Raw genomic sequence first — 14,144 nt, forward strand, 5'->3', positions numbered from 1 at the left:
TTGCAGCCAGGCCTCATGAGTGGCCAGGCTGGGGACTAGCCCTGCCCACCAGGGTGTCAACAGCTGTTGTGGCCAAGCCACTCAGCTAGCCAGGCCAGGGACCAGCTCCATCTACCAGTGCACCCACAGCGCCTGAAGCCCAACCACAACAAGAGAACATACACAGTGCATACAGGGGACAGTCAGGAGCACCTCGCTCTGGTGACCAGGGGTGATGTTGCCACTGGGCCCCACAGGACACCTACATAAGACCAGTCTTTCAAGACTGGGAGATGTGGCTGATACACATAGTATGTAGAAACAAACACAGACAGTTAGGCAAAATGAGGAGACAAATGAGAAAATAAGACAAAACCAAAAGAAAAAAATTAAACAAAATGGAGATAAGCCATTAACCAGAAAAAGGGTTCAAATCAGTAGTCTTAAAGTTGTTCACTGGACTCTGGAGAAGAATAGGTGAACTCAGTGAAAACAGTAACAAGATAGAAAACACAGAAAAGAACCAATCAGACATGAAGAATACAATAACAGAAATGAAAAATACACCAGAGGGAATCAGCAGACTAGAGGATGCAGAAGAATAGATAGCAATCTGAGACAGGGTAGTGGAAGTCACCCAATCAAAACAGCAAAAAAAAATAATAATAATTTGTAAAATGAGGATAGTTTGGGATTTCCCTGGTAGTCCAGTGGTTAAGACTCCACACTTTCACTGCAGGGGGCCCGGGTTTGATCACTGGTTGGGGAAGTTCCCCATGCCACGTGGTGTGGCCAAAAAATAATAATAATAAATTTAATTTAATTTAATTAAAAAAAAATAAGGATAGTTTAAGGGACCTGTGAGACAACATCAAGTGTACTAACATTCACATTACAAGGGTCTCAGAAGAAGAGAGAGCAAAAGTTTTTTTCAAAACTTTTTTGAAGAAAAATGACTGAAAACTTTCCTAACTGGGCTAACAAAACTCCCAAAAATACAGGTGCAGAAAGCATAGAGAGTCCTATATAAGATGAACCCAAGACACCCATACCAAGATACATTATAATTAAAATCTCAAAAGTTAAAGACAAAGAGAATCTTTAAGGCAATAAGAGAAAAGCAACAAGGGACTCCCACATAAGACTATCAGCTGATTTGTCAGCAGAAACTTTACAGGCCAGAAGGGACTGACATGATATTAAAGTACTAAAAGAAAGAAAGCTTACAAACAAGAATACTCTACCTGGCAAGGTTATTGTTCAGAATTGAAGTAGAGATAAAGGGTTTCCCAGACAAGTAAAAGCTAAAGGAGTTCATCACTGCTAAATAAGCCTTATTAAGAAATGTTAAAGTGACTTCTTTAAACAGAAAAGTGAAGGCCATAACTAGAAACAAGAAAATCATGTAGAAAAAATCTCATTGGTAAAGGGAAACGTATAGTAAAGGGCAGTCACCTACAAAGCTAGTATGAAGGTTAAAAGACAAAAGTAGTAAAAGCACCTATATATAAAACAATTAGTTAGGCAATACACAAAAAGATGCAAAATACGTCAGAAACATAAAATATTGGGGGCAGCAAATGTAGTGCTTTTAGATGCACTAAAACTTAAATGACCATCAATTTAAATAGACTGCTGTATACATAGACTGTTGTATATGAACCTCATGGTAACCACAAACCAAAAACACAACAGATACACAAAAAATAAAGAGAAAGGAATACACACATAACATGGAAGAAAGTCATCAAATCAGAAAGAGAACAAGAAAAGAAAGAAGAAAGGAACAGAGAAGAACTACAAAAACAAGAAAACGACGAAATGGCATAAGTACATACCTGTCAATAACTACATTAGGGGCTTCCCTCGTGGTGCAGTGGTTAATCTGCTGCCACAGGGGACACAGGTTCGAGCCCTGGTCCAGGAAGATCCCACATGCTATGGAGCAATTAAGCCCGTGCACCACAACTACTGAGACTGCGCTCTAGAGCCCGTGAGCCACAACTACTGAGCCTACGAGCCACAACTACTGAGCCCATGTGCCACAACTACTGAAGCCTGCGCACCTACAGCCCATGCTCCACAACAAGAGAAGCCACCACAATGAGAAGCCTGCACACCACAACAAAGAGTAGCCCCCGCTTGCCACAACTAGAGAAAGCCTGCATGTGGCAATGAAGACCCAACACAGCCAAAAATTAATAATAATAATAGAATAAATATTTTTAAAATAATTACATTAAATGTAAATGGACTAAATGCTCCAATCAAAAGACAAAGCGTGGCTGAATGGATTAAAAAAACAAGACCCATTTAAATGGTTCACACAAGACCACTTCAGATCTAAAGACACACACACGGAATGAAAGTAAAGGGCTAGGGACTTCCCTGGTGGCGCAGTGGTTAAGAATCCACCTGCCAATGTAGGGGACACAGGTTCGAGCCCTGGCCTGGGAAGATCCCACATGCCGCGGAGCAGCTAAGCCCATGAGCCACAACTACCGGGCCCACGTGCCACAACTACTGAAGCCCGCACACCTAGAGCCCATGCTCCGCAACAAGAGAAGCCACTGCAATGAGAAGCCCACGCACCGTAATGAAGAGTAACCCCCGCTTGATGCAACTAGAGAAAGCCCACGTGCAGCAATGAAGACCCAACACAGCCATAAATAAATAAATAAATAAATAAATAAATAAATAAATAAATAATTTTTTAAATGGAAGTGAAGGGATAGAAAAACATTTCATGCAAATGGAAATGAATACTAATGATATTAGTATTAGATGGAAATGGAAACCTAATATTAATGATATTAGTATTAGAATACTAATATCAGGCAAAACAGACTTGAAAGCAAAGACTGTAACAAGAGACAAAGAAGGTCATTACATAATGATCCTTGGGGTCAATGAAACAAGAGGATATGACACTTACAAATATCTCTGCACTCAACATAGGAGCATCTAAATAAATAAAGCAAATATTAACATACATAAAGAGAGAAACTGATAGTAATACAATAATAATAGGAGGCTTTAATACCCCACTTACATCAATGGATAGATCATTCAGACAGAAAAATCAATACGGAAATATTGCCCTTAAATAACACAGGTGCACTTAACAGAACATTGCATCCAAAAATAGCATAATACACGTTCTTTTCAAGTGCACATGTAATATACTTTGGGTAGATCACATGTTAGGCCACAAAACAAGTCTCAATAAATTTAGAAAGATTGAAATCATATCAAGCACCTTTTCTGAAAGTAGAAATCAATTACAAGAAGAAAACTGGGAAAAACACAGACACATAGAAGCTAAACAACATGCTTCTAAACAACCAATGAGTCAATATAGAAATCAAAGAGGAAATTTAAAAATACCTTGAGACAAATGAAAATGGAAACACAATGTTCCAAAAACTGGAGCACAGCAAAGCAGTTCTAAGAGGGAAGTTTATAGCACTACAGGCCTACCTTAGTAAACAAGGAAAACCTCAAATAAACAATTTAACCTTATACCTAAAGAAACTAGAAAAAGAACAAACAACACCCAAAGTTAGTAGAAGGAAATAATAGAGATCAGAATGGAAATAAATGAAATAAAGACTTGGGAAAAAAAGAAAGATCAGTGAAAAAAAAAACTAAATGAAAGAGAAGTTACAACTGACACAACAGAAATACAAATGATCAAAAAAGATTACTACAGTTATTCGCCAACAAATTGAACAGCCTAGAAGAAACGGATAAATTCCCAGAAACATGCAACCTTCCAAGAGTGAATCAAGAAGAAACAGAAAATCTGAACAGACACATTACCAATAATGAAACTGAATTAGTAATTAAAAAAAAAATCCCAACAAACAAGCCCAGGACCAGACAACAGTAAATTCAAACAAACTTAAGGAAGAGTTAATACCTATCCTTCTCAAACTATTCCAAAAAATTGAAAAGGAACAATTCTAAATTCATTATACTGATATCAAAACCAGATAAAGACACTACAAAAAAATTACAGGCCAATATGATGAACATAAAATGCAAAAATCCTCAACAAAATAGTAGCAAATTGATTTCAATCATATAGTAAAAGAACCATACACTATTATCAGGTGTATTCCACAGATGCAATGATGGTTCTGTATGCACAAATCAATCAACATGATATACTACATTAACAAAGTGAAGGATAAAAATCACATGATCATGTGACTAGATGCAGAAAAAGCATTTGACAAAATTCAGTATCCATTTTTGATAAAAACTCTCAACAAAATGGATATAGAGGGAACATGTATCAACATAATAAAGGCCATATATGACAAACCAGCAGCTAAGAAAGTACTCAACGGTGAAAAGCTGAACGCTTTTCCTCTAACATCAGGAACATGAAAAAGATGTCCACCATTGACACTTCTATTCAACATAGTGTTGGAAGTGCTAGCCACAGCAATCACACAAAAAAAGAGATAAAAAGTATCCACATTGGAAAGGAAGTAGTAAGACTGTCACTATTTGCAGATGACATGATAATATATATAGAAAACCTTAAAGACTCCACCAAAACACTATTGGAACTAATAAATGAATTCAGTAAAACTTCAGGATACAAAATCAATATACAGAAATCTATTGCATTTCTATACACGAATAATGAATTATCGAAAGAAATTAACATAACACTTATATTTACAATTGCAACCAAAAGGACAAAATGCCCAGGAACAAATTTTGCCAAGAAGGTGAAAGACCTATACTCTGAAAACTATCAAACACTGATGAAAGAAATTGAAGACAATATAAATGAATGGAAAGATATAAGAATTAATATTGTTAAAATGTCCATACTATCCAAAGCAATCTACAGATTCAGTGCAATCCCTATCAGAGTATCAATGGCATTTTTCACGGAATTGGGACAAATAATCCTAAAATGTATACTGGAACCACGAAAGACTGTAAAAACCAAAGCAATTTTAAGAAAGAACAAAGCTGGAGGTATCATACACCCTGATTTCAAACTGTGCTACAAAGCTACAGCCATCAAAACTGTATGGTCTTGGCACAAAAACAGACACATAGATCAATGGAAGAGAATAGAGAGCCCAGAAAGAAGCCCACTATTACATGGTCAATTAATGTACAGCAGTGGAGCCAAGAATATACAATTGGGAAAGGACAGTCTCTTCAATAAATGATGTTGGGAAACTTGACAGCTACATGCCAAAGAATGAAACTGGATCACTTTCTATGCCATAGACAAAATATAAACTCAAAATGGATTGAAGACTTAAACGTGAGACCTGAAACCATGACACTCCTAGAAGAAGACACAGGCTGTACACTCGTTTACATTGGTCTTAGCAATAGATATGTTTTTGATCTGTCTCTTCAGGCAAGCACAACAAACAAAAAGAAACAAATGAGACATCAATCTAAAACGGTTTTGTGCAGCAAAGGAAACCATCAACAAAACATAAAGCGAACTTACTGAATAGAAATACTTGTAGATGATATATCTGATAAGGGGTTAATATCTAAAATATATTAAAAAACTCACACAATATCAAAAAAAACCAAACAGTCTGATTAAAAAATGAGCAGAGGGCATGAATAAACATTTTTCCAAGAAAGGCATACAGATGGCCAACAGACACATGAAATGATCTTCAGTATCACTAATCATCAGGGGAATGCAAACCTAAACCACAATGAGATCCTCACATCTTTCAGAACGGCTGTTATCAAAGAGACAACAAATAACAAGTGTTGGTGAGGATATGGAGAAAAGGGAACCCTTATGCACTGTTAGTGAGAATGTAAATTGGTGCAGCCACTACAGAAAACAGTGTAGAAGTCCATCAAAAAATTAAAAATAGAACTGCTATATGATCCAGCAATTTTACTTCCAGGTATTTACCCAAAGAAAACAAAAGCACTAATTTGAAAAGATATGTGCACTCCAACGTTCACTGAAGCATTATTCACAATAAGCAACATATGGAAGTAACCTAAGTGTCCATCGATAGATAAGTGGCTAAAGATGCTGTGATACACACACACACACACACACACACACACACACAATGGAATTTTACTCAGCCATAAAAAAAGAATGAAATCTTGCCATTTGAAACAACATGGATGGGCTTTAAGGGTATTATGCTAAGTAAAATATGTCTGACAGAGAAAGACAAATACCATATTATTTCATTTATATGTGGAATTTAAAAACCAAACAAAATAAGACAGAAACATACTCACCAATACGGAGAACACAGTGGTGGTCACCAGAGGGTAAGGGGGTGGTTGGGTGAAATAGATGAAGGGAAATTGAGAGGTACAAACTTGCAGATACAAAATAAATAAGGCATGTGGTTGTACTGTATTGCATAGGGAATATAGTCAATAATATGGTAATAACTTTGGTGACAGATGGTTACTAGATTTGTTGTGGTGATCAATTCGTAATATGTATAAATGTCAAATCACTATTTTGTACACCTGAAACTACTATAATAATACATGTCAACTATACTTCAGTTTTTAAAAAGGAGGGGAAAAAAGCTAGACTTGGGGGGAGCTGTCTCGGTTGCAGGTCTTAAAAGTTTGGGTGCCCAATATGGGGTGCAAACTCTGCTCCTCAGGGAGAAGCTCTGGATGTTGAGTTTCTGCCTGATTGTGGGTCACTGTGCCAGGTTGGGGTTTACAGCAAGATTGTGTCTCAGCATCTCCTACCCACTTAGGTGTGCGTTTTTTCTCATTTGCCCAATATGTAGGAGTCACTCAGCTAGTTTTTAGTTTTTTTCAGAGGAAACTGGTCCATATGTAGCTATAGATTTGGCATGTCTTGGGAGGAGGTGAGTTCAGGATCTTTCTACTTGACCATCTTGAACCAGAGCTCTGAAGTCAGTCTCTTGAAGAGATATCTGTACTCCCTTGTTCATTACAGCATTATCACAATAGCCAAAATATGGAATCAACCTAAATGTTCCTCAAAGAATAAATGGATAAAGAAAATGTGGTATATGTATACACACACAGTGGAATATTACTCAGCCTTTAAAAAGAAGGGAATCCTATCATTTGCAACATGGATGAACCTGGAGGACATTATGCTAATTGGAATAAGCCAGGCACAGAAAGACAAATAGTGCATGATCTCACTTATATGGGAATCAAAAACAAGTCAAACTTATGGAAGCAGAGAGTAGAATGATGGTTACCAGGGGCTGGGGGTGTGAGGGAAATGGGGTGATGCTGGTCAAAGGGTACAAAGTTGCAATTCTTTAGAATGAGTAAATCTAGAGATCTAATGTACAATGTAATGACTATACATTTAATATAATACTGTGTTAAATACTGGAAATTTACTTAAAGAGGGTAGAGTTCAGGTCCTCTCATCCCTAACCCCCACCAAAAAAATGGTAACGTTGTGAGGAGATGATATGTTAAGTGGCTTTACTGTAGTAATCGTTTCACTGTGTATATCACATTATTTGGTTATATATCTTAAATACATACAATTTTTAGTTAAAATGTTTTTAAATTTTTTAATGAAATTAGGCACAGTAAAAAAGTAAAAAGCATAAGATTTAAATTAATTATGTCTCTTATTTAACCCAATATATCTAAAATGTTATTTCAATATGTAATCAATATAAAAGTATTGATGTTTTACTGTTTTTTTTCTTCCTAAGTCTTCAAAATCTGTTGCGTATTTGCACTTAAAGACATCTCAAATTGGACTAGCCACATATAGCTAGTGGCTACCATATTGGACCATGCAGATTTGAATTACAAGAATGCCAGAAAAAGAGAATGGATAAGGGGAAACAGAGGCAGAAAGGAAATAAAATAATTTGAGAAAATGTCCAAGAACTAAAGAATACTAGTTTCCAAATTGAGCAGGCTCTGAGCCCAGCAAAATAAGTGAATTAGATACAGACCAAGGCACCTCATCATATTATTTCAAAACACCAGGGACTCAGAAACCTCTATAGGCTTCAAAGGAAAAAAAAAAAAACAGGTTACAGTCAAAGGATCAGTGGCTTTAGACTTCTCAACAACAATGGATAAATGGAAGACAATGGATCAGTGCCTTTAAAATTCTGAAGGAAAAGAACCACCAAGCTGTAATTCTATAAATACCAACTACATTGGGAGTAGATAAAAGGTATTTTCAATGATCCAAGATCTAAAAATGTAGCTTTTAGGAAGCTACTGAAGGATGTGTTACACCAAACAAGGAAGTAAACCAAGAATGAGGAAAATGTGATATATAAGAAACAGGAGAAAGGTGAAGGGAATCCCTAGGGTGAAACTGTGAACCAGGCCTAGAGATCAACCAGTCTAGATGAGAGTAAGTCAGAAGGAACCAAGAAAGACTTCAAGGAAACGCAATTGATAGAATACCTAATGGGACTGATTATGGATGTAGAAAACTGGTAGAGGTTTTGGGGTTGAATTAGTAACATGTACTGTACCCCAAAAACTAAGCAAATAAAAGAGAAAATGAAAATGTAGTTATAAACTCTGAATGTTGAGTAATTTATCTATATATTAAGAGGCTGGGGAGGGCGTGTGGGTAAGGTGGAATGAGTGGCAAAAGAGCTGAAACCTCATCTTTCATAGTGCAAAATTAATCCACTCCTTAAAACAAATATGAGAAAGGAGCAATATAGGCATCTTAACTGAAATGTAAAGATAAATACCAAAGTAATCAGGTGTTGAAAATGGTTGGATCTGGGGAAGAGAAAACAAAGGTCTGCCATTTATTCTAATAAATTTTGTAAAACTATGTCTAAGTCTAAAGTATACACATATGTAACTTTTAAAAGAAACATGAACAATAATAAATCTGAGTGAATAAAGGACCTTTAACGGGCCATTGCTAATGAGTATCCTTACCTCCTAGCATTGAGTACTGGTTCCGCTGCATGGATGTGGATGGGGATGGTGTACTCTCCATGTATGAGCTGGAATACTTCTACGAGGAGCAGTGTGAACGGATGGAAGCCATGGGCATTGAGCCCTTGCCATTCCATGATTTGCTGTGCCAGATGCTTGACCTGGTGAAGCCAGCCAACGATGGTAAGATTGAATAAAGAGCCATTTGCATTGTACACCTAGGTGTACTGTATACTGTACTCTATCCCACACTCCGTGCACTGTAACGGAGTGTGGGATATAATCCTGGATGGTCCTAAATTATTTAACTTCCCAGAGTCTTCCATACAGGCTTTACAAATACAGAAGTATTTAAGTTTCTCCTTTATTGTTAGTACAGAACCAACAATTGATGACAAATTCTGTTTAAGAAATAGGCTTTTTCAACTTAAAATAGAACTACCATATGATCCAGCAATCCCACTCCTGGGCATATATCCAGAGAAAACCATAAGTTGAAAGGATACAGGCACCCCAGTGTTCATTGCAGCACTATTTATAATAGCCAGGACATGGAAGCATCCTAAATGCCCATCAACAGAGGAATAAATAAAGAAGTTGTGGTACCTGTATACAATGGAATATTACTCAGCCATAAAAAAGAATGAAATAATGCCATTTGCAGCAAATGGATGAACCTAGAGATTATCATACTAAGTGAAGTAAGTCAGACAGAGAAAGACAAATATATGATATCACTTATATGTGGAATCTAATTTTTAAAAAAAGATACAAATGAACTTATTTATAAAACAGAAGCAGACTTATAGATATCAAAAACAAACTTATGGTTACCACAGGGGAAGGTGGGGAGGGATGAATCAGGAGCTTGGGATGAACACATGCACGCTACTATACTTAAGCTAGATGACCAACGGGGACCTACTGTATAGCACGGGGAACTCTACCTAATTAATATTCTGTGATAGGCTATATGAGAAAAGAATCTAAAAAAGAATGAATATGTGTGTATGTATAACTGAATCACTTTGCTGTACACCTGAAACTAACACAACATTGTAAATCAACTATACTTCAATAAACTTAAAATATTAAAAAATATAAATTTAAAAAATTGTTTAAAGAAAAAAAAAGAGAAATAGGCTTTTTCCATAGAAACAAAGCAGATTTAGTGATTGCCAGGGGCTGAGGATTTGGGAGGGGAGATGGAGTTGGACTGCTTGATGGGTAGTTTCCTTTGGGGGTGAAGGAAATGCTATGGAATGTGATAGTGGTGATGGTTCTGCAACATTGTGAATGTATGAAAAGCCACTAAGTTGTACCCTTTAAAATGGTTAAAATGGTGAATTTTATGTGAACTTCACCTCAAAAAAAAGAAATCAATTTTTATAATCAAATAAGCATATGCATATACTTTTAAACTTCAGTAAAAGTTTTTTTCACTTGCCAAAACAGCTCTTGAAATTTACCAGATTTGTTCTTACACAGGCAAAATAACTCTACGAGATCTGAAGAGATGCAGAATGGCTCACATTTTTTATGACACTTTCTTTAATCTGGAGAAATACTTAGACCATGAACAGAGAGATCCCTTTGCGGTCCAGAAGGTACCAGTATAGTTTTAACTTCTATTTGAGGGCTGCAGTATCAGGGGTTGTGTGCTACAGATAAAAATGGTCTCTGTCTGCAGGAATTCTGGTATTTAAAGAGGTAACATTTAAAACATTTCATCACATACTGAAATGAGAGAATAAAGGACCTAGAGCACATCTCTTCCCATAGTATTAGAAAGTATATTGGGCTTAACTGTACCATTCAATTTCGGGATGACAAGGTAATGAAAACTAGATGCTCTCCAAAATAAGACAACCTTCAGATAATGTAACACTTTTTCAAGTGGTAATGATTACTGTACATGACTATCAGTTTGAAGACATTCTACAGCTTAACAGGGGTGAGCTGCCTTCCCCATACACAAACACCTGTGGACTCTTAAGAAAACCCATGTCCAGAAAAACACAAAACAAACAAAAAGCAGAATATCACCACTTCTTCTAATCCCCTGTTTAAAGATTAAAAATTATATTGATGGAAAAGAACTGTTTCAGTTGAGTCCTACAGGAATACAAGTACAGGAAACTTTCTGTCTTTTCTTTGTCTTCCATATGTTGCATAACTGTACTTGTAAGAATACAAAGGTCAGCTTCTAAAAACAAATACTCTGCACCGGAACTTGGGGCATATCAAGATGCATTATCACTAGCCTGAAGTCAGTATTATATTTCATTGAGTTTAAGATGCCCCATTATTTTATATATCTTTAAGCAATAAAAATCATTGCCAATTGTAAGTCTGAGATGCATGCCAATTTCAGAGATGTTAAAAGGGTGGGGTGAAGTTCTTAAAGTGGATTAAATATAGTAAGTAAGACATTGTGTAGTCAGTATTTAGGTACTTGCATTCTTTTAGGCATAACTAACCTTACACCCTAGGGCAATACTAACTCAATTTCATCATGGAAAAACATCATTTTACCTAGAACGTATAATCCAAGATGCTGCCTGTACTGTAGACGGAAAAGAAAATATATGCCCTTTTTCCCCCTTCATTTCTTTTATTTGTGTTATAAATTTTACTTTAAATTTTTTACCTTTAAATTTTCCTTTTTTTTCTGAGAGTTGGTAATTATCAACATTCTGAAAGTGCAGAAAGTGCTCAGTAAATTCCAAGCGCTGTGTTGAAAAGACACTGGTTATATAGAGATGACTCAGTATATAAAGAATGGGTATTCAGAGATGAAAAAAGAAGAGCAAAAGGTGGCAACCAAGCATAGGATAGCGAAGGAAGTGACTGGGGAGAAAAGGGCAGTTTCTAAAAGATAACACAGATAACACGGTATCTGAGCTGGCTTTGAAAGAAGCAATAAAAATTTGTCAGAGGAAGGGACGGTACATTTCAGGTGGGCATAAGCAAACCACAAGTCGCTCCAGATAGCTGCTATGCAAAGTGCCAGAGGAGAAGGGGCTAGAGAAGAGCCTCTGATAACAAGGCTGAAGAATCTAGACCTAAACAGTCTAGCTGCTGAACAGCCTTATAATTTTGTAATTCAAGGTGTAGAAAATCACTTTAGGAATGTTACTTTAGCACCACTTTTAACATGTTTAAATGAAACATTTTTCAGATAGGTTTTTTTCAGTGATGTAAAACGTTTGTAATGACCTATCTCCAATTCTTTGTCTTTGATTTTGTTTCCTGTGGCTGTCCTCTTCCCAATCAGGATGTTGAGAATGACAGTCCTGAGCCCTCTGACTGGGACAGGTTTGCTGCTGAGGAATATGAGACCCTTGTAGCAGAGGAGTCTGCCCAAGCACAGTTCCAGGAAGGGTGAGTGAGTCTCCCTTGGTCTTGTAGAACTTTGTTTAACAGGGGTAATAACCACATTAGGACCACCGTAAAAAATCAAGCTAGTAATCCTTTCCTGTTTCTGCCATTTTTGAATATCATAAAAATGAGTGATTTTAACCAACTTCAGTTAAATGAATTATTTCCCCAGCAGTCTTCTCTTTCCTTCTTCACTAATTTCCTGAAGTCTTCTCATGTGCCATTTCCTTTAATGGAGTTGTACCTTTCACTGAAAACTGAGATCATTGTGCAGTCGTACTACTTTGCTAGGGATGTTAGTACACCCTGTAAATACAGGAGGAGGCTAGAAGAACTGATGCTCTTTTAAGTAGTAAAGATCATCGTGTTTAAAACAAATCTTTATCAGACATGGTTTTGTGCTTTCAACCCTGAACAGGAAGTAACTTCTACAAGGATTTATAATAGGGTATAATTCCATAAATGGACTGTGGTAAGAAATTAAATTATCCAAGACTTTTACTGCTTAGAACATTTCAGTAACTATAATTTGCTGGCTCTTTTCATCTTCTAGCGATTCCTTTAGCAGTTCCTATGATTCTTCCTTAGTCATTGTTTCTCTAAGCATCTCAATTAATCCTTATTATTAATGTAATGCATTGTAATGCATTTTGAATAGGCAGTATATTAATTTGATTTAATATTCAAATAAAAGAATAAATAGTAAGTTTCCTGCTGCCCAGCTGTCCCCAGAAGCAACCACTGTTATCATTTTCTGTGTACCCTTCCAGAGACACTCCATCCCCACTCCCTCCCACACGTTCTCACACTCTCTCTCTCTCATACACACACATATATACATACATATGTGTATATGTATAAAAGCAAATACACATATACATTCTTTTATTTCTTTCCTCCTCTTACACATATGGTACCGTACTCATTATTTAGTTCCCTGCTTTTTCCACAATTTTATAAAGTTTCTGTTATACAAGATGAATAAGTTCTGGAGATCTGCTGTACAACATAGTATCTATAGTTAAAATACGGTATTGTGCACTTTAAAATATGTTAAGAAGATAGATCTCATGTTAAGTGTTCCTATAAAAGAAAAAAAAACACAAGGAAATGTTTGGAGGTAATGGATATGTTTAGTGCCTTGGTTGTGGTGATGGTATCACAGATATAAGCATATATCCAAAATCATCAAGATGTATTCACTGGGCTTCCCTGGTGGCAGTGGGAAGAGTCTGCCTGCCGAAGCAGGGGACATGGGTTCGTGCCCTGGTCTGGGAAGATCCCACATGCCACGGAGCAGCTAGGCCCATGAGCCATGGCCGCTAAGCCTGTGCTCCGCAACGGGAGAGGCCACAACAGTGAGGGGCCCGCATAACGCGTAAAAAAAAAAAGATGTATTCACTAAATGTGTACAGTTTTTTGTATCAAACTTCAATAAAGCTAAAAATGATAACAACAGAGACTGGGAGAGCAGCATGGTGAACCAGATACTTGTATTTTATGATCATTGAGGTATAAATAAGGCATCACAAATATTTGGGGGGCCCTGAGGTGTATGAAAATATTAATAAAAGAATAACTGAAGGCTGGAGAAAAAACAAATCAATAAATTAGAGATTATTCCATAAATATATTTAATGAATGTGCTAAGTTTTTTATAACTGCATAATATTCCACTGTATAGTTATACCATTATTTTACATTCCTCTGTTCACAAACATTATAGTGAAAATAGTGAAATATTAGAGATATAATGTTGCAGTGAATAATCTTATGTGTCATTTTATACATATGTGGGGTAAATTTCTAGTGTGTAGCAAACAGATAGCAAACTTGCAAAGACATAGGAGGATTTTAGAGAAACCAACAAG

The 14,144-nt window shown here is 36.4% G+C and overlaps 1 protein-coding gene across 4 annotated transcripts in view; it reads left to right on the top strand.

Moving 5' to 3' along the window:
- Positions 1 to 14,144, top strand: part of PPP2R3A (protein phosphatase 2 regulatory subunit B''alpha) — a 216,431-nt gene that overhangs the window by 178,384 nt on the left and 23,903 nt on the right. For all 4 annotated transcript variants that reach the window (XM_082624699.1, XM_082624701.1, XM_082624698.1 and 1 more), the window contains 3 exons: positions 8,900 to 9,075; positions 10,381 to 10,499; positions 12,170 to 12,276. In XM_082624699.1, coding sequence (XP_082480825.1) covers positions 8,900 to 9,075; positions 10,381 to 10,499; positions 12,170 to 12,276 — 402 coding nt within the window. The remainder of the gene's footprint in view (positions 1 to 8,899; positions 9,076 to 10,380; positions 10,500 to 12,169; positions 12,277 to 14,144) is intronic.

Source organism: Mesoplodon mirus (assembly GCF_964341445.2).
Source record: "Mesoplodon mirus genome assembly, chromosome: 6".
NCBI lineage: Eukaryota > Metazoa > Chordata > Mammalia > Artiodactyla > Ziphiidae > Mesoplodon > Mesoplodon mirus.